We start from the raw sequence: 25,330 nt of genomic DNA, 5'->3' as shown, positions 1-25,330 counted from the left end.
CTGAATTTGGGTGGAATTTTATAATTGAAAGTGTGTTTTCTGAAGCGTCTACTCTTTTTTTCTAAGCATATATAAACGCAACAACATAACGGCTTTAACATAGAAAAACGTCTCAGGATGCTTCACAGAGGCATAAGGAAAAAATGGACACTGAACCAAAGAAGAAGCTATTAGGAGGGGTTACCTAAAGCTTGATCAAAGAGGTAGATTTTAAAGGCGGAGTGGGTGATAGAGAGGATTCCAATTGTGGAATAATGCATGGGTCTATGGGGCCCTACCAGAGGGGAGTTTAATTTAAGCGTAGTATATGTGATATGATGATTTTAATTTATTAATGCAGTATGTACGGGCATATTTCTTTATCCATTTTACCACCCATTTGTGTTTTAATGGCCAGAGGAGCCCGAATGTTTTTAGTGCCCGAGCCCCAAGATTTCTTAATCTGTCTCTGAGGATTTCAGACCATTGGAGTATGATTATCTTGAATCATTAAGGGAGTAGATCAGGCTTGTGCATAATAAAAAAAAAAACTCCTTAATTTTATGATTTCTTTAATAAATATAACACATCATCCACATAAGGTATTATATTTGGAAATATTGCTTAGCTGAGAAATAATTTGAGTGTAAGGTAATTGAGTTCTTTCTCCTGTGTGATCTAACCCAATTAATGCTTCACTGCCTATGCTATACTCCATTCTGTAGGCAGTGCTGGGCTTTATAATGACAAGAAGATTTCATTGTTTCTGTTAAATGCAATTTTTTTTCTTATGTAGAAGGTAGGCAGCATATGTAGGGTTCTTGTGGGGAGAATAATTGCCTTTTCACTATGTGGAACACCATGAACACATTTGAAAAGAACATGTCTACAAATTTGCCTTGCAGTCTGAGCAATTCTTCCCCATGTGATGTCACTGGAGTATGCTGCATGTAGTTCATATTCTTGTAATATAAAAAGTGTTTTTTATTTCCTTTGGTGTAAAATATTAGCACAGGGTTTATGAACATAGCATTTGTGTCCTTAATATAGAAGTTTTGTTGTATTTTATGTTTCTGATAAAACTTTAACCCCGAGCAGAATGAGGGAAGGTGAGGTTGAGGGGATCCCAGGAAAGTTGCAAATACATAATTGATTATGTTTCTTTGTATGGGTGGGGTGGGGTTGGGGTGGTATCTCAATTAAAGTATGAATGGTTCTCTATAGAACCAGTCAGAAATGCAGCTTACTAACTTGCAACAAAGAATTGACAGAAGGGAGATGGAGCTCATTGCTTCAGGAGTCAGCAAATGAGTAATTATTGTTTTTATGTCTCTGAAGAACCTCGCCTTATGAAATGTTGTTCCTTCAAGGCTTTTTCACCCAGAGCACAATTAAAAGTAATTTTGCAGTCACTTTGTCATCTGGGAATGTAGACGCCAGTCATATCAAATTGCCTCTCGCAGTCTTGGTGTAGTGTAGTGCAAGAAATACTTGGTGATTCATTATAGCAGTTCCTTGTTGAAACAAGAAAGCCCAGGAGTAATTTTCTTAACATAATTACAGCTTAATTAAAGAGACATGTCTAAGACAGGTTTCTCTTAACATATGTCATTCTGTTGGAAAATGACTTCTGTTTCTTATGCAATTTTATAATTTAGTAAGATATAAAAGACTAAACTTAAAAGAAAAATGACCCCTCAAGATCAAGATAATATATTTGTTATCTGTACTGCATGGCCTGGAAAGCATATGAATGGTCTATTAATTTGATCTTTTTGTTTATTTCCATATTGGGGTTTCTCCATGCACCTCCTATGTCAGAAAGAGGGCACTGGGTATCTGGTCCCAAGCATCTGCCCGTGCTGTTCTTGAGCCAGTTACTAAGAGGAACCTGACATTGGCTCAGCAACAACTATCTATCTGATTTAGCCTCCCACATATCACTTCACCCCTCTATTGGGAGGTATGTCCTCTGTGCTCAGCCTCTTCTCACCACTCCTTTCTGATACATTATAACTCAGACCAGGAACATAATGGAGTGCGGGACGGGACCTGTGCCTTCCACTGTGTAACTGAACCACTGCACAAGGCCGGACGGAGACCCTGGCCCACATTTCCGGGTCATTTGCACAGTTGGGGCATGCCGCTGGCATCTGCAAGAGTGCAGTCAGTAGTGGCTGCCACTACTTGAGCTGATCTGCCCTTCCAAGGCAAGGAGGCCAAATGCATCAAAGAAATTTATTTTTAATTTTTAATGCACTGGAGCCATTCTGATGAGGGAAGGTACTCGATCCCCTTCCAACAAGATCTCAAAGGGAGCTTGGACCACGATTCCACTGGTGTGAGTACCACTGAAACCTTTCAGGGGCATAAAGGGAAGAATTTCCGGGAAAGCCCAGGAACTCACATATTTCTTCCCTCTGCACCCCCCCCCCCCCCCCAACATGCCACTTTGACGTGAGCAGGGCAATGGAAGATCCACCCACAGCTTCCACATCTGGAATTACTAGTTGAAAAGTGGTGGAAATCCAACGGAGCCAAAATCCGGCCCATTTTCTATCCTTTCCCCCGGGCGTAACCCCTCCTTACGACCCCTCCAATCCCAGGAATTTCAGGGCAGTTGTTTTTCTTCTACTTCGCATTTTGTTATTTTGTGCAGAACTACTGGTTTTGCAAAATAATGCACCAAATAATGCTGTTAATTCCTTTGTCTTGAGATTATCTTCATGTTCTGTAAGCTTTTGCAATATCATGTTTATTTAATATCTCAGTTTATAAAAAAAAAAAAAAAAAAAAATCTTTTTATAGCTACCAGAAATGGAAAATAGTCAGACAAATATGAAAAACCGTATCTGTTGCATATTAAGGCAAAGCTAGTAGATGTATTTCAATGTGCTACCATGTTTTCAGTTTGTTGGGAACACTCAACAAAAAGCTTTGCTGGGAACTTGTAATTGATTTTGTTTTAAATTTTGTTGTGGTTTGAGTTTCTATTTCTAAATAGATGTGCTAGATATCTGCTGCATGCTGCTCCTTGTGTAAATAAGCAAAGTCAATAGGGGTAATTTTATCTTTTGGCAATAGTGTAGAACGGGTGATATCGGATTGGCCGCCCTTCATATGCTTTCTACTGAGTCTCGCTTCCATTGACTGCCAGTATCATCCGTTTTACACTATTGCAAAAAGTTAAAAATGACCCCCAATGAGTCTAAGTGGCAGATGTGGTTTAATTTCTAATGTTAAACTTTGGCTTACCACTGCTTATTTTTAAGGCAAAATGGGGCATCAACTGAAGTCAGATTTTCTGACCTATATTGCAACTTTCCTTTTCCTTCCCATACCTTCCTTCCTTTTCTTGCTTTGCAGAACCTCCATCAAACTACCAAATCTCTCAGCCTGAAGTGCACACAGCGCATCCAGGAGATTTGCTTCAGTTGCAATGTCCATTGAAAGAGGATGTACAGAGCATCAGTTGGACTAAAGATGGGGAACAGTTGGGGTACAGCAATAAGACTTACATAATCAGAGAGTACTTGCAGATTAGTGATGCCACGCATGAGGATTCGGGCCTCTATGCTTGTACTGCAATTAGACCAATAGGCAGTGATACAGTGTACTTCGTTGTAAATATTACAGGTGAGTAACATTTGAACTGGATCCTAGAAATTCAATAAAGCTTAAAATTTATGCTGACCTAGTTGCCTCTCCAGACAGAATTTATTTAAGGCTTGGGGGAAAAAAATCTAATTAACTTTACTTGGCATTGTGGACAAATCGAAACTGAAACCCAAACTGGCAGACTGTGTGGCAGGGCTGGCTGTCAGGAATATGGCAGTTTTCAAAAAGGGTGATGCAGGTTGTCCTCGGACTCGAGAGTTGTTCTATTTCAATACCTGTACACTTTCTGTAATAGTATATGCCGCAGTAATAACGAGTATAAGGCTTGCCACACATCAGATCATTCTGTTTGGATGCATTTTAATTAAGCTGGTCTCATTTATCAGTTTTTAGAGAAAAATATACGCCTTGCTGTTTTAGTTTGCATCTGGAAGGGCTACTCAAATGTGAGTATCTTGTGTGTTTTGTAAGTATCTTTTCAGTGTAGTGATTGTTGATTTTAGTACACTTCCTGATTAAAATTTAAGGCACCACTGTAGCCATGATTGCCCCACAAAGTGAGTTCCTTATTTTAGCTGAGTCATCAAAGGGAGGAGTTGAACTGCAGGCAAGTCATGCCAAGCATCTCCCGTGATCCTTCCAGTAGGCAGTGTTGGAGCTGCTTAAAATGGTGTTTGGCCTGGGAGGGGACAATTTAAACCACCAAAGCCGAAAACGATTAATTATGTACTGACTCCAATTATGAATATTGTGATATTTTAATTATTTTACTGTTACAAATCAATTGGGAATAGGGTTAATGCCCTTTGACCATCTGCAGGGTTGGGGGGGGGTGCAGGTGGAGGAGGGAGAAATACTTTAGAAACATTTTGCAAATATCAAATTTTCATAATCTTGGGGAGATTACAGAATATGGTTTTCTTCCAGATGCCATTTCATCAGGGGACAATGAAGAGGACAGTGATGGGGCAGAAGAGACAGCCAATGATGGTAACAAAATAAGTAAGTACAGGGTGATGAGCCAGTCTGGTGGTTGATGTAATGAAGTCAACAAGAACATCAGGTCCTATAAGAGGATCTGATTGTGTATATGCAAAATTAAGAGTTTGTAAACTCTAAAGATGGGGAAATAAAAATGATAACGTTGGAAAGAAATTTACTTGTTTTCTTTCATCTGCACACAATGTTTCCTTTGTGCAGCTATTATTACACCTGGTCTGGGTATGTTTAATTTCAAGTATGGTAATGATTTATTTTATTCTCTGAGGAGTATTCTTGTTATTAAGTTGATTTTAGGAAATGCCCTCTGGAGATTGCATTGCAAATCTCATTTCTGAAGATAATTTCAAAATGAATTACTCCGGAATGCACTTGTTCTATCCAGTAATTGCACACTCTGTGGAGTCCCTTTATCTTGTCCAATTTGTCAGCAAAACTCATGATACTAGGCTGACGCTGACATTAAGTGGGCTTACAGAAGCCATTTAATGTAGACACAGATATGAGAAAGAGCTGAAAGAAAACGAGAGCAGGCCGAGCACTGTAAGCTTTGCTCACTTCGTAGCATTCTCACTTCTGGGCCAGAGTTGGGGATTGGAGCCTTACACCAGATGATGAGCACATAATTTGAGGTGACATTGCAGTGCAGTACTGAAAGAGCACTGTTTTATGGGAGGTGTTGGCCTTTGGATGAGATGTTAAACCATGGTCCCATCTGTCTGGTACAGTGGTTCAGGTAGATGGTAAAGATCCATCACACTGTTGGAAGAACAACAGAAAATTCTTCCAGTATCTGGAGAAACATTCTTCCTTCAACCAGTAGCACCATCGACCCATACCATTTAAAACCAGATTGCCCACCATCTGGCTGTTTATCGTTGACCAAAAGTGGCTGTTTTTATGTAGGCAAATACAGCAGTGACTGCAATTCGAAAATAGAAAGAAAGAAAAATTTGCATTTATATAGCGCCTTTCATGACCACCGCACATCCCAAAGTGCTTTACAGCCAATGAAGTACTTTTGAAGTGTAGTCGCTGTTGTAATGTAGGAACTAATTCCTTGTGTGTAGTCACTGTTGTAATGTAGGAACTAATTCCTTGTGTGAGGTGCTTTGTTGTAATAAATAAATAACTTATAGAATGAAAAATTGCACAGTTTATTTAAAATAAAGTAAAATGATTTGTACTCTGGGGAATGACAATGTCTAATTTCAATTTCCTCATGCTGCTGCACTCCAATCCCCATCCATATTGCTGTGGGTAAGTGCTGAGTGCAGACCAGGCAGCTCAACATGGGGAACAGGGCAAGAAAAGTCAACTCCAGGTCACTTTGCAGACCTCTTTGTGGTTAACTCAGCATTGATGGAAGTCTGGGAACGGATTGCCGACCTGTCATCTTGGCTACAGAGGATACATGGCCTATGAAGATTAGGGGCTAGGGAGAAATTCTAGGGATTTGTATCATCAAAGTTGCTGATTGGATGAAAGGGATTAAAGTATTGACTGAATGTAATACCCCCTTCATACATTAATGTTTTATATTCGCTTATGGTGGAGTAATCTTGATGTTAGTGTGGAAATGGGTATCCTTTGTGTTTAGATTCAAGTTGGTTATGGCTATCTGAGATATTACATTTTATTGAACCATTTTGATATGATAGAACAACTCTATTGAAAGGGTAGGGAAATGGTTTGCATTTTATGGATTTGATGTTATAGGTAATTTAGAATATAAATGTGTGAAATTTGTTGGATATAAGTATAGTAAACTGATGTCTTGTGTTAAGGTAAAGAAAACCATTATAGAGTCCTATTTTAGTTTTGTAGTTATTCATGCAAGACTTTGTTTTAGTGTATCCAGAATTAATGTGTGGTACTATGGATCTGGTGTGCATGAATAGTGACATTGTTTAAGTAAAGAGCAATTTAAATCTGTCTCTGGGTTTCCATATTGAAATGCTATAACAAGCAATGACAGGAAACAGCAACCAAGCTCAACATACATGTAATGCAGAAGGACATGGTCTAACTTGGCAGTTAAACTGGATTTGTGAAGGGAAGTGAAGTGTTCGAACAATAATTGTCTATCTAAAAAAATTGAATTTATTCAAAGCTATTTTAAAATAAAATTGCAACAATATTAAACTCAATAGTACGGTCTGCGGTTTATTACTGTTGAGTACATTTGCGGCATGTTCTGTTTTACATTACATCATCTAGGTTTACCTTAACATAGGAACATTTTGAATTATCTTAAAACAAAAGCAACATCTTAGTAACTGCGTATCGTGACGGTATCAGAAATGTCAGTCACACATAACTGCCTGGAAACTGGTAATCAATTGATTTTATGTTTTAAGAAAAGATGTAAGTTTTAATGTACCTGCAGCTCAGTGAAAAATTGCTGCTGTTAACCACAACCCACAGGAGCTGTAATAATGAATTTTCTTTTGGTGATTACTGCAACAAAAAGTGTACATTAATGGTGCAGTATACTAAGTTACTTTGCTCTACCTAAAACATTCTCCCTGTTTTATGCATGTAAGTATTTTTCCTAGTTCTATTTTATAGAAACTTGACTGGCACCCCATCCACCACCTTAAACATTCACTTCCCTCCACCACCGGCGTACCGTGGCTGCAGTGTGTACCATCTACAAGATGCACTGCAGCAACTCGCCAAAGCTTCTTCGGCAGCACCTCCCAAACCCGCAACCTCTTCCACCTAGAAGGACAAGGGCAGCAGGTGCATGGGAACACCACCACCTCCAAGCTCCCCTCCAAGTCACTCACCATCCTGACTTAGAAATATATCGCCGATCCTTCATCGTCGCTGGGTCAAAATCCTGGAACTCCCTCCCTAACAGCACTGTGGGAGTACCTTCACCACACGGACTGCAGCGGTTTAAGAAGGCGGCTCACCACCGCCTTCTCAAGGGCAATTAGGGATAGGCAATAAATGCTGGCCTTACCAGCGATGCCCACATCCCATAAACAAATTTAAAAAAAAACCTATTTGCCATAAATCTTTGTTGTGTCCTTAATGTTTACAATTGTTTAGCAACTATAAATCCCTTGCAATTTGTTATTTACATTATACATTTAACAGAATCATTTTATGCTGTCCCTAATGAAACCTGATTCAGAGGCTGTTGAAATCATATGCGTACAGTAAATTAAGGTGAAAATGTACCCAAAGTCAGCTTAATGCTAACTGGTATGCCCAAGGAGAAGAATTCAACTAATTGCATTTTAATGTAGTTAAATATTGCAAACATATAAAATGGTAACTTGCATAGCCATTTGAGGTGATTATACTATTGATATTGAGTGACAAGGAGCTTAAAACATAGTGGTGATAAATGTAAAAGGAGATTGTACTAATATTGACATTATTTAGTATTGGTATCAACCACAAACTGTGTTTGTTTTACTTTTACTACATTGTCACAAGAACTAATGTGCAGATAGTGTAATATGGTACTGTACAACCATATTTATTACATTAACCTCCGTCCTTGCAAACTACCGCCCCATCGCCAACCTTCCTTTCCTCTCCAAAATCCTTGAAGGTGTTGTCGCCTCCCAAATTCGTGTCTATCTTTCCCGCAATTCCATGTTTGAATCACTTCAATCAGGTTTCCACCCTTGCCACAGTACCGAAACGGCTCTCATCAAAGTCACAAATTACATCCTTAGTGACTGTGACAAAGGCAAACTATCCCTCCTCGTCCTTCTTGACTTGTCTGCAGCCTTTGACACGGTTAACCATTCCATCCTTCTCCACCGTCGTCCAGCTGGGTGGGACTGCATTCGCCTGGTTCCATTCTTATCTATCTAATCGTAGCCAGAGAATCACCTGCAGTGGCTTCGCCTCCCGCTCCTGCATTGCTCCCTCTGGTGACCCCCAAGGATCTATCCTTGGCCCCCTCCTATTTCTCATCTACACGTTACCCCTTGGCGACATCATCCGAAAACACAGCGTTAGTTTCCCCATGTACGCTGACAACACCCAGCTCTACCTCACTACCTCTTCTCTTAACCCCTCCATGGTTTCTAAATCGTCAGAGTGCTTGTCCGACATCCAGTTCTGGATGAACAGAAATTTTCTCCAATTAAATATTGGGAAAACATTGTTTTTGGTCCCTGCCACAAACTCCGCTGACTCCATCTCTCTCCCTAACATCTGTCTGAAGCTGAACCACACTGTTTGCAACCTTGGTGTCATATTTGACCATGAAATGAGCTTCTGACCACATAAAGGCACGATATAAATACAATTGTTGTTGTTGTTGTAAGTGTTGGCCTTCAGCACTTAAAGGGAGCCATTGTCTCTGATTTAAAGTAGTTCATGAGACAAGAGCCCAGTGTATGCCCTGACCCGTGTTTTAAGAAACATGTTATTTAAAGAAAGAATTGACTATTCTTTTTAAGGAATAAAGAAATCGTTAAAGTTTTAAGCAGCTAATGTTTTCCATCATAGATCTTGCATTTAATGAAATTTTGGAGGTGAAAACTGGTGCTAAACACTGAAGAACATTTTGAGAATGTAGTATAGGCCGATGGAACGTGCTTTTTATAGTTCAGAGTTAATACACCATGATTCCCATATAATCAATATCTGGTCTTAACTGCTTTGCCTTCCTTCTAATGATGGAGTGGACATTGAAGGATGGGTCATCCTCAGCCACCATAACCCTAATCTTGAGGTTTGTTTAAAAGCAGCACTGGCACAGCTCAGTGTAGGTTATCTGTATATTTTCAGCAGCGAATGATGAGTATCATGGGATAACCTAAGGGCACAGAGCGCAAGTGTATGTGTGTATGGAGGCGTTCGCACACGTGTTCAAGTGTGCGTTGGGAAAGGAGGGTTGAGAAGAAAAATAGGTAAGCGTTTAAAAAAAAAATTAAAAATAATATTTTAGGGTGTGATACAGGCACACTAAACAGGTCTTTGCCACTAAATCTTAAAACTTTAATATTAATTGATATTACTCAAAAACTCATTTAAAACAGCATCCCTTTTAGAAATATCTTAAAATTTTGGTAGTTAAGATGATCGTTCCCTTAACCAGTTAGTTACAAATTGATCTCTACTACATGCAGTGGCAAAGGATTATGTTTGAATTTTTGAGTTTTGATGAATAACTTTTAAACCCTAAAACTTCAAAATTACTTTGCCAGGAAATGGTTCTATTCGAGAACATTGTGCTAGTAACAGCTGTAACAAAAAACACCTGAAAACAGTAGTTGTTGATCTGTAGATTATAGTATTGCTTAAAGGAGACAGTGCACATTAATCAGCTGCTGAGAGGGTGTCTGGGAACAGTCAACTATAAAGCTGACAACCGTTTCACTGTACATATCCCTGCCTTACCTTCACATTTCAACTTTGTAAGAACATAAAATATTCCTTCTGATATCCGTACATCTGTTTGCCTAGACAACTGATGGAGATTGTACTGGGTCCTAAATTCTATCTTAAACGTGTGTGACTTCTGGGGACCAGAATTCAAACATACCACTCTGCCTGGCAGCATAAGTTACTACATCACGGCTGCATTAAGTTTACTGTACAGGAAGTACTATAAATTCGATAGGTAAACTATCACTGAGGTAATATTTTTATATGTATTTTTCTCATACCCTACATTAAAAAAAAGATAGTCCTATATCCCTGCTGCCCTTCCACCCCCACCCCCCCCCCCGCCAATCTTTTTCTCCCAAACAGGCCTTGCCAGACCACCGATCTTGGCGGGGCGGGCTACTGTGCTCCTTGCTTAGCCATCCAGCTGCTATGTGATACACACGTGCAGCGCAGTGTTCCTTGAATTTTCCCTCTCTCCCCATGTGGTGTCCGGTACCTAGCCCCCATTCAATGGTACAATGCTTTGGTGTTTGAACATAATGCATTGCCGCGCAATCTTCTATTACTTATTTTAATAAAAGAGAAATATCTAAGTTTAACCTAAAATAATAATAAGCAGTATGCAGCAAGTCATTTAGCAGATGTGTCTTTCTAGAAGTACAATTACTGGAATATGAATGTCATTAAGAACATAAGAAATAAGAGCAGGAGTCGGCCTACGGCCCCTTGAGCCTGCTCCGCCATTCAATAAGATCATGGCTGATCATCGACATCAACCCCACTTTCCCGCCCGATCTCCATATCTCTTGATTCCCCTAGAGCCCAAAATTCTATCGATCTCAGCCTTGAATATACTCAACGACTCAGCATTCACAGCCCTCTGAGGCAGAGAATGCCAAAGATTCACAACCCTCTGAGTGAAGAAATTCCTCCTCATCTTGGTCTTAAATGGCCTATCCCTTATCCTGAGACTATGCCCCCTAGTTCTAGATACTCCAGCCAGGGGAAACAACCTCTCAGCATCTACCCTGTCTATCCCCTTCAGAATCTTGTATGTTTCAATGCGATCACCTCTCATTCTTCTAAACTCCAGAGAGTACAGGCCCATTCTACACAATCTCTCATCATAGGACAGCCCTCTCATCTCAGGAATCAATCTAGTGAACCTTCGTTGCACCGCCTCCAAGGCAAGTATATCCTTCCTTAGATAAGGAGACCAAAACTGTGCACAGAACTCCAGGTGTGGTCTCACCAAGGCCCTGTACAATTGTAGCAAGGCTTCCTTACTCTTATACTCCAACCCCTTTGCAATAATGGCCAACTTGCCATTTACCTTCCTTAATGCTTGCTGTACCTGCATGCTAGCTTTCTGTGCTTCTTGCACGAGGACACCCATTAGTTTGAAATTGGAGCTGAACTATTGCAACTGTGGTAGAGTCACCTATCCGCTACGTCGGTTTATTTAGTTTTGAAAGGAAAGAATACGCATAGTTTTTAAATCAAGTTCTTGAAAGAAGTTGTTTGTCCTCAGATTGTGGGATCGAGCATGAGGTTGTGGTTGCTGAACACAGCTATTACCATTATGTTAGCCATACGAGTTTAAACAAACTGGTTTGACCAAGAATGGAATTGTAAGTGCCTGTGACACTTTTGTATTAAAGGAATTTATTGATGATGCACAAATTGCAAAGAGCAGGCTGGTGACACAGTGGGTTAGTACTCTGATCTTTTTTGATAGATATCCCGTTTCATGCCAATGATTCCCAGCACCACCAATTTGTTTAAGGAAAGAGGAGAAATCCGAGAGAGTCAACTGGTATTGTCCATGCATATTCCACCAACACCAGAAAGGCAGATCAGTGATAATAAACACTATTAGTAACCATACTATTTTTCAAAGGCTCTACTTTCAGAATTCTAGTGGGAACAAACTTCTGTGAAAATTAATTTTTTTAAATTTAGTGTAATTATGAATTTTGCATCAGTTTTCTGCTATCGAGTCCATACATTGGGAACTGGATTACCCCAACCTGCTTTTTGAGCTAGATCCAAAATTGGATACCCAAAGTAAAAATGCAATTCCAATCTCTGGAATACAAGTTTGTATAATTTAATTTAACCATTAAGTACGAGTACACATACTTTCAGGTATTGTACCCAGTAAGATATCATTTGAAATGAATTCATGGCATGTCTTTTCCTAAAAAATATATCTTCAGATTTCAATTGAAGGAATGCAGTGGGGCTCCATTGTTCCACTCTTTGTTGAATATGCACCCTTCTGTAGTTAACCATTGAGTCAAATGGGTAGCCACTGAATGACAAAAGTTCTAATACAGCACTGTTGTCAAATACATCATTTTAGGAGGTAAAAGGTAATCAAATCAAGATGGGGAAATACAATATGTAACATTAAAAGGATCCCACTGTCGAACAATAGGTTTTCTGTGCCCATCTGTTGATGTAATTAGTGCTGATAGAGTCACAAGTGCAACTAAAAGGCACCTGATAGTCAGCAGCTGGTGGCTGCAAAGAATGGAAAGGGATGCCTGCATGGTTTCAAATGAAGCAATTTGAAAGCGATGGACCAGTGGCATGTTTAATCTTCAAAGTTGTCTTGCAGAGATTTTCCAATTAACGTAAATATATGTCAGGTAGCTACAGAACTGTTTGCATCATTCATCGAAGTGTCTAATGCCAATACTGTTGGAGAGGATAATTGGGGCTCGATGTTCCAGTGTTATTGTACTCAGTCCTGATGATTTAATGCTCAGTCATATAACATTTCATATTTGGGAAAAATTGTTTGCAAGTTTGGTGTTCAGGCTCCAAAATGGTGAACTGTCACTTTGAATTATTAAATGATAGTTGGGATATGGCCTGTAAAGAGCTGTTCTCTTTAATACAGTGACAGAAAATTGGAGCCGTGGTGGGCTCTAAATGACTTCGCCTATGTGTTGTAGTTACTCACCAGTTAACACCCATTTCTTATATAGGAGAGTTCCACTAAAGTTCTTCAATTAAAAATATGTTTTATTAGTTTTGTCTTGAAAAAATTGATTTTTTCTGTAAGGCTGCTATGACCTTTAAGATAGGCTATTTAATTTCAGTTTATGGTCCTAATTCTATAACATAAATTATAAACTATTTCCTTTTGATAACCATAACTCTTTGATTTTTAGGTGGGAGGGACAGCGTGGTCTTGGTCTGCTAATTAATACACTGCACCACTGCATGGGATAACATGGGATCACACCCGCAGTTCCCCACTCATAGAAATTCCAGTTACAACTGGAGAGGCACCGAGTGGAGGCAAGATACTCTTTTCCACCCCCCAAATCACCACCATAAGGATGATGGGGAAATCCGAGAGCCAGTCTTTGCATGGTGCTTTTTCACAACTTGTGCGGTTTTGGTCGTTACATGAATGGTATTGGCAGTCACATGGGAATGTGTTGCTGGCCTGCCACTTAGGCTTTCACAGGAGGCAAAGTGGGGAAAGACCAAAAGAAAAGGGGGAGAAAAATCAAGTGTTAGATTGGGGAGCAGGAATTAATTTGAAAGTTTCATCTCTATTTTTTAAATGAACATATTCCTTATTTCATCATTTGGTTTCAACAGCATTATTTAGAGAAGCCTGTAGTAATTATTAAATAGAATAATTTCTGAAATGCAGAGTAAATTTGCTGATGACACCAAACTTGGGGGTGTGGCCAACAGTGAGGATGATGCCAATTGACTGCAACAGGACATAGAAAGGCTAGCAGAATGGGCAGACAAGTGGCAGATGCAATTTAATAGAGAAATGTGAAATGATGCATTTTGGCAGAAGGAACAGGGTGAGGCAATATACACTTAATGGCACAGTTTTAAGGAGTGTACAGGGACAGAAGGATCTGGGAGTTAATGTGCATAGGTCACTGAAAGTGGCAGGACATATTGAGAGAGTGGTTTGCAAAGCATATGGGATCTTGGGCTTCATAACTAGAGGTATTGAGTACAAAAGTAGAGAAGTTATGCTGAACCTTTATAAAGCGCTGGTTAGGCCACAACTGGAGTTTTGCATCCAGTTCTGGTCCCCACACTTTAGGAAGGATGCAAAGGGCCTTCAGAGGGTGCAGAGGAGATTTACCAGGATGGTTCTGGGGATGGAGGATCTTAGCTACAAGGACAAGTTGGAGAAGCTGGATTTGTTTTCATTAGAGCAAAGGAGGTTGAGGGGTGATTTGATAGAGGTGTACATGATTATGATGGGTTTGGATAGGCTAGACGGGGAAAGGCTGTTCCCACTAGTTGATGGTACAAGGACTAGGGGACACAGATTTAAGGTTTTGGGCAAGAGATACAGGGGGGATGTGAGGAAAAACTTCTTTACGCAGTGAGTAGTGAGGACCTGGAACTCGCTGCCGACGGAAGTGGTGGAAGCGGAGACACTCTGTTTTCAAGGGGAGACTGGATAGGCACTTGCAGGACTACGGTGATAGAGTGGGGGAATGAGACTAACTGGATTGCTCTGCAGAGAACCGGCACAGACTAGATGGGCCAAATGGCCTCCTTCTGTGCCACTATGACTCTATATGACAATGTTTCAAGGGGGAAGCTAAAAAAATATAGAAGGAATGTCAAGTAGTTTCAGATGAATTATTCACCAGTTAACAATTACTAACTTGGTTGAATTTTATTATTTAAGAATGTCATTAAACATTCATTTGCCTAAAGCTAATGTGAACAAAGCATTTGAATGGTAAATCTGTGTCTGTGAAGAAGGGAGAACAAAAATTTATATTTAATATATGTACAGTGGTTGGATTCAGCACAGTTTCGAAAGCTTGTGTACATTCACTTGGTCCAGAGTGCATAATGTAACCTTTAGCTTGTGTTGAGTAAACGCCATGAGTCACTTACAAGGTAGAAAACTATTTATTGGTTGAGGGTAGCATTAGTGCAGAAATTCTATTGAGCTGTGCTGAAGTTGGAAAGTCAAAAATGGTCATACACAATTCAGTATAGAATTAAACATTCCATCTGTATGTAAACAAAAGTAAGCTTCTCAAGTGCAGTCATTCAAGTTATTTCCTACAGTGAGGAGTTCAGCATCTGTCTTACTAACATATTACAGGAACACAGGTGCTGATGGTTACCATTTTCCCCATTAGCCTCTGTTGAAACTGGATGGCCTGTAATCACGTTGGTTTAAATTGTTTGTCAGCTTTTCTGTACTTCAAACAATTACAAGAATATTAAGGAGAGATTGGTGTTTGAGTTGTCTTCAAAATGACTAGCTGTAATTTTGTCTTGCGTTAGTGCTGTGCTCCCCCAGAGTAAAACAAAAGCCATGGAAAGTATAAATCAGAAATAGTCACAATTTTGGGCCATTTATGATGACGATCTAGTCTGGATTCATTGCCAGTGCTGAAAATACTGTAAAATGGAAACCTTCATCATTATTATAAGGGAGTGTAGGAAGAGGCCCAAAAAGGAAATGGAATAAGGTCAAGTTTAAGCCAATTATTTTTTTTAAATTCCACATTAGTTTGATTTATTTCAGGAAGTTCAGGTTGCAGTTAGAAATGGGATTTCACATAAATTAAAACAAATGTACAAACAAACTATATTTTCCATTTATAAGGATAAGGACATATTTGAGTTCTCTTCTGATTCTTTACTTAGTAATACAGTTTTGCAAATCATGAATAAAAATGAGGGAGGTTTTTTTTGTGCGGGGTTGGAGATGGAGAGTTCCACTGAAGTTCCTGAATAAAAAATGGATTAGTTGGCTGTGCAACATGTATTGCAACAAAAAGGGATCACTAAAACCCAGTAATTTACAGGGAGTTCAAAAGGTAAAGTGAGTATAAGTAAAATGTGACTTGCATTACTTTTACAAAAGATGTCTAGATGTGTACGGTCTTCTAGTGTTAGGAGTTCATTCATCTGTGTGTTTGGAGCTATTGAATTTGCAGCCAGTTTCCAGGTCTGTGTTTTGAATGCATTCCTCATTACTCTGGAGTATATGCAGTCCTGGCACATCTGTAGAATCTCGCTTATAGCTGCTTGAATTGTGCACATCAATGGAAAATAGTTTTCTTCCAAAAGAACATTAATACAGTTCTGTACCTTGAGGTTTGCTTCTCCTAGTAAAAACTGAAGCATCTTTTTTATATCCTTTATTCCCACAGATGTAGAGGGAAAAATAGACTTGAAACAAGTAGTAAGCCGCTTTCTGGGAGAGGGAAAAATACTGGCCTCAGTTTAAATCTAATCAGTAAATTACTTCTTCATGAATTCTTCTTTGGCTCTGCCACATCATCCCTTATTGCAAAATGCTAATTATAGTACTTTTACTTGCTAAATTTACTTCAGGAAATGCAGCTATTGTTGTTTAGTAAGTTGATTTCAGCAAACTTTGTAATACCCTAAGTGTATTAAAGTCACACCCTGTTGATTCTGATACCCTTTTGCAAGGGGGTGGGGGATGGGGGTTGGATTTTCAACTGTCCCTTTCTCGCCGGAAGAGCAGGCAACCGGCAGAGATCTTGGACACCCATTTTCCTGCCTGATTCAGTTTTCAAGCAGGCCTTTAAATGGGCACTCAGCACTCCTGCCCCAAACAGGCAAATTGTGGTCCTATGTACAAATGGGCGAAGCATGCAGAGTGCACGCTAGTCTCAGTTTTTCCAGGCGTTATGGAGCCTAACCAGTGATCCTTTTTTTTTAAACCAAGATTTTTGTGGGGACACAATTATTCATGCTCCTCCTGGCCTCGCACAAATCTTCGGCCCATTCTCGCCCACTCCCTCCAAGTCCTATCTGTTGCCCAGCTCTGGGTAGAGGCTGGACAATTGAACTACAGCAGGAACTTGTTTTGGTGCCTGCAGCTCGCTAATAAAATTTAAATGAAGCCTGCACCTGAATATGGTTCTAGCTTCCCGATTCTAGCCTCTGGCTTGTGGCGCCTGCCAATATCACACTTGTTTTGGACCTGCTTGAATATCTCTCTTTCTCCCCCCCCCCCCCCCCACACTGTGTTTGAATGATGTGTTATTAACTACAAAAAGAGTTGGTTTATGCAGTATTAAAGATACGTTGGTGCTTGTTTGAAACAGGTCCCCCATACTGGACTCAACCTAATAAGATGGAAAAGAAGTTGCATGCTGTCCCAGCAGCCAACACTGTAAAGTTCCGCTGTCCAGCAGCAGGGAACCCGAAGCCAACCATGCAATGGTTAAAAAATGGCCGTGAGTTCAAACCAGAATATCGAATGGGTTCATATAAGGTAAGGGCTTATTTCTCCATTTCTCTGATTTATAATAACACAACCTGTATACGTAAATATACAGCAAGCACCAAATTGAAAAATGAGTACCAGCCTTCAAATTCCCTGAAGGATCTTTGTAACCTGGCATCCAATGCAGTTCAGTGAGCAAAAGAAAATCTTGAAAATTACTACAGCAACTTATTGCACATTGTCACAAACCATCTGGGAAACCAGTATGTTGGTGCAGGTTTGTAGTGTATGTGACTTGGCTGGATTCAGTGCGGTGGTTGTTGCACTTGGCAGAAGCAGTGGGACAGTGCAGGTTTACGCTTCTACTCACAGCACTTTGCCAAGTAGACAAATGTATTTTGCCCATGTACAGCAACAACTTGCAGTTAAAAAGTGCCTTTAGTGTGGAAAAAACATCCCAAGTTGCTTTACCAAGCGTAACGAAAATAAGCGCTGAGCCAAAGCGGGAGGAATTAGGAGGGGTGACCAAAAGCTTGGAAAAAGAGATGGGTTTCAAGAAGGGCCTTAAAGGAGGAGAGGGAGGAGGAGAGTTCTGGAGGGGATGTTTCAGAGAGTATGGGACCTAGGCGGCTGAAAGCATAGCTGCCACTGATGTGGTGAAAGGAGAGAGGATGCACGTGGCCTGAGGAATGGAGAAGTTGGTGGGAGTTGTATTGCTGGAGAAGGTTATAGAGGTAGGGAGGGGCCAGGCCACAGAGGGATTAGAACACAAGGATGAAAATATTAAATCTGAGGTCAGAAGCCAATGTAGGATGGCAAGCACAAGTGTGACGAGACATGATAGGATACGGACAGCAGAACTTTGGATGAGCTGAAGTTTATGAAGGGTGGAGGGTGGGAGAGCATTGGAATAATCAGGAGCCATTGCTACAGCTAGCCGCCCATTTCTCACTTGAAAAATTGGCTGCGGCAAATGAGAATCGGAGTGTTCCAACTGTTACCACAAAAAAAGACCAGTCGTGTGACAGCCCATCTGAGGCAAGAATGGCCGGGTGGCTCAGCTGCTTTGCCGACTTTGTGCCCATTTCGGGTGGAAATCGAAGATCATTCCCATTGAGTCTGATTTTTGTTTTTAACCCTCCCCAGTGTCAGTATACTGAAGCCAAATGTAAGGCTCCTATAGCCACCCTGAGCTGAAATACAGCCGCAGATTTGATCGCTACACGTCACACTCTACAGGTACCATCCTGCGACACGCAGCTAAGCCTAACTGGCCTCTAAGTAACGCTTCAACTGCAAGATAGTGGAGCTCACTTTCAACTTTGGCAGGGGCAGAAAACTGGCGGTAGTGGAACAGCTGCCTGTTGTACACCTTACCCAATTCCTCACTGACTTCAATGGAAAGGTAAGTTAGGCAGAGGGTTTATAACGGGCAGCCGATCCACTACCACCCGTTTTCAGGCCCTGCCAAAGTGTTTCTAACTTTAGCAGTCCTCAATTATGGGAATCACAGGTGATATTTTATGTAGTATTTCTGTTAGTGGGGCTGCAATAAACAATATCTACGATAAGAAGAGTCATTGTTAATTATAATTGAGTCTTACAAAGTGGGGTTTGCTGTAGTTACGATACTACCAGTACCTTTTAGTGAAGTTTCCAGACTATACTGTTTGTATGATGTGGACGTGTTAGCATTAGAATTCATGATCTGTGCCACATTTGTATGTGTGCCGGAACTGTTTGGATTAAGATGGATTCCCGGAAACAATACAGCACTTGAGATTTTCACATGTCACCAATGTACTGTAAACACTACAAAATAAGAAACTTTATTTACAAAAGCAGATGGAGGTTATTTGCATTTCAGTACATTAAGTTTTAAACTGCTGGAGTACAGGGCATAGCATCTGCCGAGTGTTCCGTGTGCAAGATGGAGTCAGTCACTCAACAGCAAGTGTCAAGTCAGTCGTAAATCAAATAAAGGAGGGCACTAGGTGTCAAACTACTATACGTGAGACAACTACAGAAGATGTTTAGTCTGGTCTGTACAAGTTAAAATTGGTCTGTTTTGTTAGAAGAGAACAGTGGTGTGAAGTATTTCTTTTAAAAACTGTGTGTGAAGGGTGTTTGGTTCTTAAAGTCCCTATGGGTTTGAATCTAAATTGGAATTTGGTATCTAAAACTCACACGTAGCAAATCATTCAAGATGAAAAGGAACCTTTCATTTCTGGGGATATCGCAGAGTAGTTGTGGCAGTTTGGTCCCTATCTCTCAACACTTTGAAAATTGTTTTCACATAATGAGAAGCTGACAGAATGGACCTCACACTATGAATGAGACATTGTGCGGAAAACACAAGTTCAGCCTTTTCTCCTCCTACTGATGTTTTTACCATAAAGTTTATCAACAAAATGTGAAATGGCAGAGAAAAAAGGTACAGTTGTTGTTGATGTTGCCATGTGGTCTTGAACTTAAAGTCTGATATCGGATTCAGAACAATTGTTTGATTTTAATTTCTTTCACTGAGGCTGACACAATATGTGAAATGAGCAAAACTGCATACTTTATGTGCTGTATCATACTAGATTTCTAGTTTATTCATGCCCCACTTCCCTCCTTCCTCATGATGCTCACATGTCACATTTGAGAGAGGGTGGTTTATTGTGCAAACATCACTGCTATGCATTACAGTTCGGGCCTTTCCCCAACACTTTGCTCTTGTTTATTTGAAAACTTTATGAAATAAAACGCAGATACCTGCCTGTTTTGTCACATTTCCGTCCTCTTGCGTGCATGAACACACACAATGTGCTGCTATAGCATGGGGTATTCTACAATGAAGCATTCTGCCCACACATAGATGCACTGGCCTGTCAATGCTTTCAACCCACACACATGACCTGCTTTGCTACTACAGTACATGGTATTCCACTTACAGTCATCTCAAGACCAGCTCCTGAATCTGTGCACTTGAAACTGTTTGAAGTATATACCCATAATAGCAGGAAAGCAAGTGCTTATTTTGCTTTCTAAATCATGTATGTGTTTACACTGCTCCGCCATCAGGCACTCCAGCCACCCTCCCAGCTTGCACCAATACACAATACTGTACTGACACAGTTAGTATCATGGAGAAATTACCACTGTTCTGCCCAGTCACATAGTGCAGGACCTTTTATAAGAATAAATGCACACAAAATTTCTATAATATTTGATGTTTGTGGCTAAAGACTTGGCTGTTGACGCTGGTAATCTTGCCAATCCAAAATTTTAATAGCATGCCAAAATAATCAGCATGCCTAACCCCGCCCCCCCAGTTACACATCAACACTTTCTATATTGACCACTGCACAACTTTGGATACAACATTGTGAGAATTTAAATTGTGTACATTGTACTTGAGTCACACACAGGAGATATGTAACTAGTTTGTATGGGAGAAATGGAGAGTTTATATAACTCTAAGATAGAACAAAAATAGTCCTGGCCTTCTCTGCTATATGTAGGTATTTCAGTCAGTTCAAAGCAAAAGGAGGGGAGGAAAATGAGGGTGATAATTTCTAACCATACTGAAAAATTACCTAATACAGTAGTGAGTTTATATGCTACGAGACCCTAAGGACCAATGAGTAAGTGAAGCACAGTAGCACCAGTACATGATGGGTACTCTGCTCTATTGCACCATCTTCTGTTACAGCCCATTGGGCTCAAACTGACTTGCTATTGCAAAAATTAGATTCGAGTGTTATCCATGCATCCAATACCTCCAACAAGCTACGGTATAAGTTGAGGCAAGAGCGCACTCTGATAACTTCTGAAATTTAGTTTACAGCTACTTAAAGTCTGAATAAAATGCAGACATTGTGTTGGGTTAAAATTCTCTGTGATTAAGGCTCTCTGAAACACAACTCATTCTGTTTTCCAACAGATTCGGCCTCAGCACTGGAGCCTTATTATGGAAAGTGCTGTACCATCCGATAAGGGGAACTATACATGTGTGATAGAAAATCCCTACGGGTCCATAAATCATACATATCACCTAGATGTAGTAGGTAAGTTGACATTTAATCACCAGACATGGAGATGATGTGGAACATGAGAATCTGTGGCAGTTTTGATGCAAAAGTAAAATTGTTTTGTCAATATAGCATATGAAATAATTATTCAGCACAGGGTTCAAAGTTGAAACCTGACAGCAGAATACCTGTTCGCTCTGCTGCTTCTGATTATACAAGAGCCCGATTAAAATCTAAAACATTTTTTGTTTGCAACAGATACAGCCTGCACAATGCCTGATTTATTTTTTGATTGTTGTGATTGGTAGAAAATGTTGGATTTTATTTTGTGTGCAGGTTTTTTTTTAACAAGAAATTGTAAAGGCCTGACTGACCAATCAATGCTATTGGATCCACATTACAGCTGTTTTTCTCTTTAAAAAACTTAGCTCAGGTGATTTTTTTAGTCATTCAATTAGTTGCCATGTTTTCAGCTGTGTTTCTCCATGTTATATATGGTCCATTTAGAAAGGAAAAAGGAATGCATCACTCAACAGAAAAGGGAGTGAAGTGCATAGGCGGTTACCTAGTGCTGGAAAATTGCACAGTTTAAACAAAAAGATTATCACAAGCACAGATTTATAGTGGCTTTGTACAAAGCAACCAAACAATAACCTTTTTCTTTTTTTCCAAAGCATAATTCTGGGTTCAACAATAACTATTCTGAGACACCTTTGTGAGATATGTAAACAGTTGTCGCTCTGCCAAAAATGACTTCATAATGTGCATTCAGCCATGGTAGAGAAACCATAAATAGAATAGTTCTGAGCTGAAATAAGTCATATTTTCAATGGCACTGGCCAGCTTATTCAGGAGTACTGCAACATAAAACCTGCACAATCAAATCCTTTATCATGATCAGGATTTCATTGCAAATAAATTAAATTTGATTGCTTTTGCTATATTATACACACATACTTATATATTATATATATATTTATATTGAAATATTTTTAAAATATTATATTTCATACATACTGAAATGTTGCTACATAGAATGAGATGTTGTGGGTGTTGTTATAAAAAAAGATCTGCATGAAGAGGAGTTGCAACTAGAGTGTAAAGGTAAATAAAGCATACTTTGTGGACCATTATTCCAAATTAGTTTTTTTTTAAAGTACTTTTGATTAGGTGGCCTTTTCTACTGTAACGGTCTCAATCAGCTATCTTATCTAAAGTTCACGTTCATCTCCTAACTCCTTTTATGCTTTGTGCCTGTTCTTTAAAATACCGAAAGTGACTTAAACTGAGATATTACGTTAAGTATTTTTCTTCAGTCCAGGAGCCATGTTCAGTAGATTGCAAGATTTCAAGCGCTTAAACCTATTCAACTAGGTATGAATCACTTTGATTCGCAAAAACAGACAAGTGTGTGACATTTTGGAAGTTTTCAGAATTAACACGGCAGGCTGTGAAATTGCGAAAACAGTAGTCTGGAGATATTAATTGAATCTGTCCAGTTTTGTTTCTGCCTGATTGGCCACTGAACATTTGCCAGTTGAATATTACTGTAAAACATGGTGTTGGCATTCTGAACTAGTGCACACCTATCAATCGTCAGGCTAAACAATCCACGTGCAACAGCATTATTGGCCTTCAAATGAACTTTTATTCATTTGTTTTCTTGCTTTTCGCATGCGCTCATTTTTGGGTCCTTGGAAACTGTCCTGGTTGTGGTTCAGCGTATTTTTGATTAGAAGTTAAATTTGTTTCAAATAGATCTACAAGCTTTGTGATATTTTAATATGTGATATACCACCAAACGTATAATGTAAATGTTTAACCAAGAACCCCGCATTTGTATGGCAGGTCAGATAAGTGGAACAATTAACCAGAATTGACAATTAACTCAATGGTTCAGCCAGCTTTCCTGTACCATAGAAACATCGAAGATAGGAGCAGGAGTAGCGCATTCGGCCCCTCGAGCCTGTTCCGCCATTTAATGAGATCATGGCTGATCATCCAAATTCAGTACCCTGTCCCTGCTTTCTCCCCATATCCCTTGATCCCTTTAGCCTTAAGAAATATATCTTAACTCCTTCTTGAATATATTTAATGAATTGGCCTCAACTGCCTTCTGTGGTAGAGAATTCCACAGGTTCACCACTCTCTGGGTGAAGAAATTCCTCCTCATCTCAGTCCTAAATGGCCTACCCCTTATCCTTAGACTGTGACCCCTGGTTCTAGACTCTCCCGCCATCGGGAACATTCTTCCTGCATCTAGTCTGTCTAGTCCTGTTAGAATTTTATAAGTTTCAATGAGATCCCCTCTCATTCTTCTAAACTCTAGCGAATACAAGCCCAGTCGACCCAATCTCTCTTCATAAGTCACTCCTGCCATCCCAGGTATCAGTCTGGTGAATCTTCGCTGCACTCCCTCCATGGCAAGAACATCCTTCCTCAGATAAGACGACCAAAACTGCACACAATACTCAAGGTGTGGTCTCATCAAGGCCCTGTACAACTGCAGCAAGACATCCTTGCTCCTGTACTCAAATCCTCTCGCTACGAAGGCCAACATACCATTTGCCTTCTTAACCGCCTGCTGCACCTGCATGCTTACCTTCAGCGACTGCTGCACAAGGACACCCAGGTCTCGTTGCATGTCCCCTTCTCCCAATCCGCCTTCCTGTTTTTGCCACCAAAGTGGATAACCTCGCATTTACCCACATTATACTGCATCTGCCATGCATCTGCCCAATTACCCAACCTGTCCAAATCATACCATGAAGGCTTTTGAATGAGTGAACTGGTAGAGATATGCTGGTGTTCCAAGCAGCTTACAACAGTGTAATGGAGATGGACTGCATATTTAAATCTCTCTCTCTCTCTCGCTCTTATAAATAGCAGCATATATAGGAATGTACATTGTTCAAAGTTGAGGAACAAGCCTGTCCAGTAGCTTAAGAGGGAGATGATTTCAGCTCTCAACCAGGTTGCAAGTTCATAGAAACATAGAACATAGAAGATAGGAGCAGGAGTAGGCCATTCGGCCCCTCGAGCCTGCTCCGCCATTCAATGCGATCATGGCTGATCATCCAAATTCAGTAACCGGTCCCTGTTTTCTCCCCATACCCCTTGATCCCTTTAGCCTTGACTTTCTGGGTGAAGAAATTCCTCCACATTTCTGTCCTAAATGGCTTACTCCTTAGACTGTGACCCCTGGTTCTGGACTCCCCGACCATCGGGAACATTCTTCCTGCATCTAGTCTGTCCAGTCCTGTCAGAATTTTATAAGTTTCAATGAGATCCCCTCTCATTCTTCTAAACTCCAGCGAGTACAAGCCCAATCGACCCAATCTCTCTCCATCCGTCATTCCTGCCATCCCAGGTATCAGCCTGGTGAATCTTCGCTGAACTCCTTCCATGGCAAGAACATCCTTCCTCAGATAAGGCGACCAAAACTGCACACAATACTCAAGGTATGGTCTCACCAAGGCCCTGTACAACTGCAGCAAGACATCCTTGTTCCTGTACTCAAACCTTCTCGCTACGAAGGCCAACATACCATTTGCCTTCTTAACCGCCTGCTGCACCTGCATGCTTACCTTCAGCGACTGGTGCACAAGGACACCCAGGTCTCGCTGCACTTCCCCTTCTCCCAGTCTATTGCCATTCAGATAATAATCTGCCTTCCTGTTTTTGCTACCAAAGTGGATAACCTCACATTTATCCACGTTATATTGCATCTGCCATGCTTCTGCCCAATCACCCAACCTGTCCAAATCATCCTGGAGTTTCTCGGCATCCTCCTCACAGCACACACGCCCACCCAGCTTTGTGTCGTCTGCAAATTTGGAGATATTACATCTAGTTCCCTTGTCTAGATCATTAATATATATTGTGAATAGCTGGGGTCCAAGGACCGATCCCTGCGGTACCCCACTAGTCACTGCCTGCCACTCGGAAAAAGACCCGTTTATTCCAACTCTTTGCTTTCTATCTGCCAACCAGTTTTCTATCCAAGTCAGTACCTTGCCCCCAATCTCATGTGCCATAACTTTACACGCTAATCTCTTATGCGGGACCTTATCGAAAGCCTTCTGAAAGTCCAAATACACCACATCCACTGGTTCTCCCTTAT

The 25,330-nt window shown here is 40.4% G+C and overlaps 1 protein-coding gene across 13 annotated transcripts in view; it reads left to right on the top strand.

Annotated features, from left to right (window-relative positions):
• fgfr2 (fibroblast growth factor receptor 2) overlaps positions 1 to 25,330 on the top strand; it is a 177,828-nt gene that overhangs the window by 106,660 nt on the left and 45,838 nt on the right. For 11 of the 13 annotated variants that reach the window (XM_085994562.1, XM_085994561.1, XM_085994559.1 and 8 more), the window contains 4 exons: positions 3,346 to 3,615; positions 4,525 to 4,599; positions 17,070 to 17,239; positions 21,120 to 21,243. In XM_085994562.1, coding sequence (XP_085850688.1) covers positions 3,346 to 3,615; positions 4,525 to 4,599; positions 17,070 to 17,239; positions 21,120 to 21,243 — 639 coding nt within the window. The remainder of the gene's footprint in view (positions 1 to 3,345; positions 3,616 to 4,524; positions 4,600 to 17,069; positions 17,240 to 21,119; positions 21,244 to 25,330) is intronic. The other 2 variants (XM_085994564.1, XM_085994565.1) reach the window with 2 other exon arrangements.

The sequence above is a fragment of the Somniosus microcephalus genome, chromosome 8, assembly GCF_052327205.1.
Source record: "Somniosus microcephalus isolate GS21.2 chromosome 8, FLI_Smic_1.0, whole genome shotgun sequence".
NCBI classification, from domain to species: Eukaryota; Metazoa; Chordata; class Chondrichthyes; order Squaliformes; family Somniosidae; genus Somniosus; species Somniosus microcephalus.
This window is presented reverse-complemented; position numbering and strand designations above follow the sequence as displayed.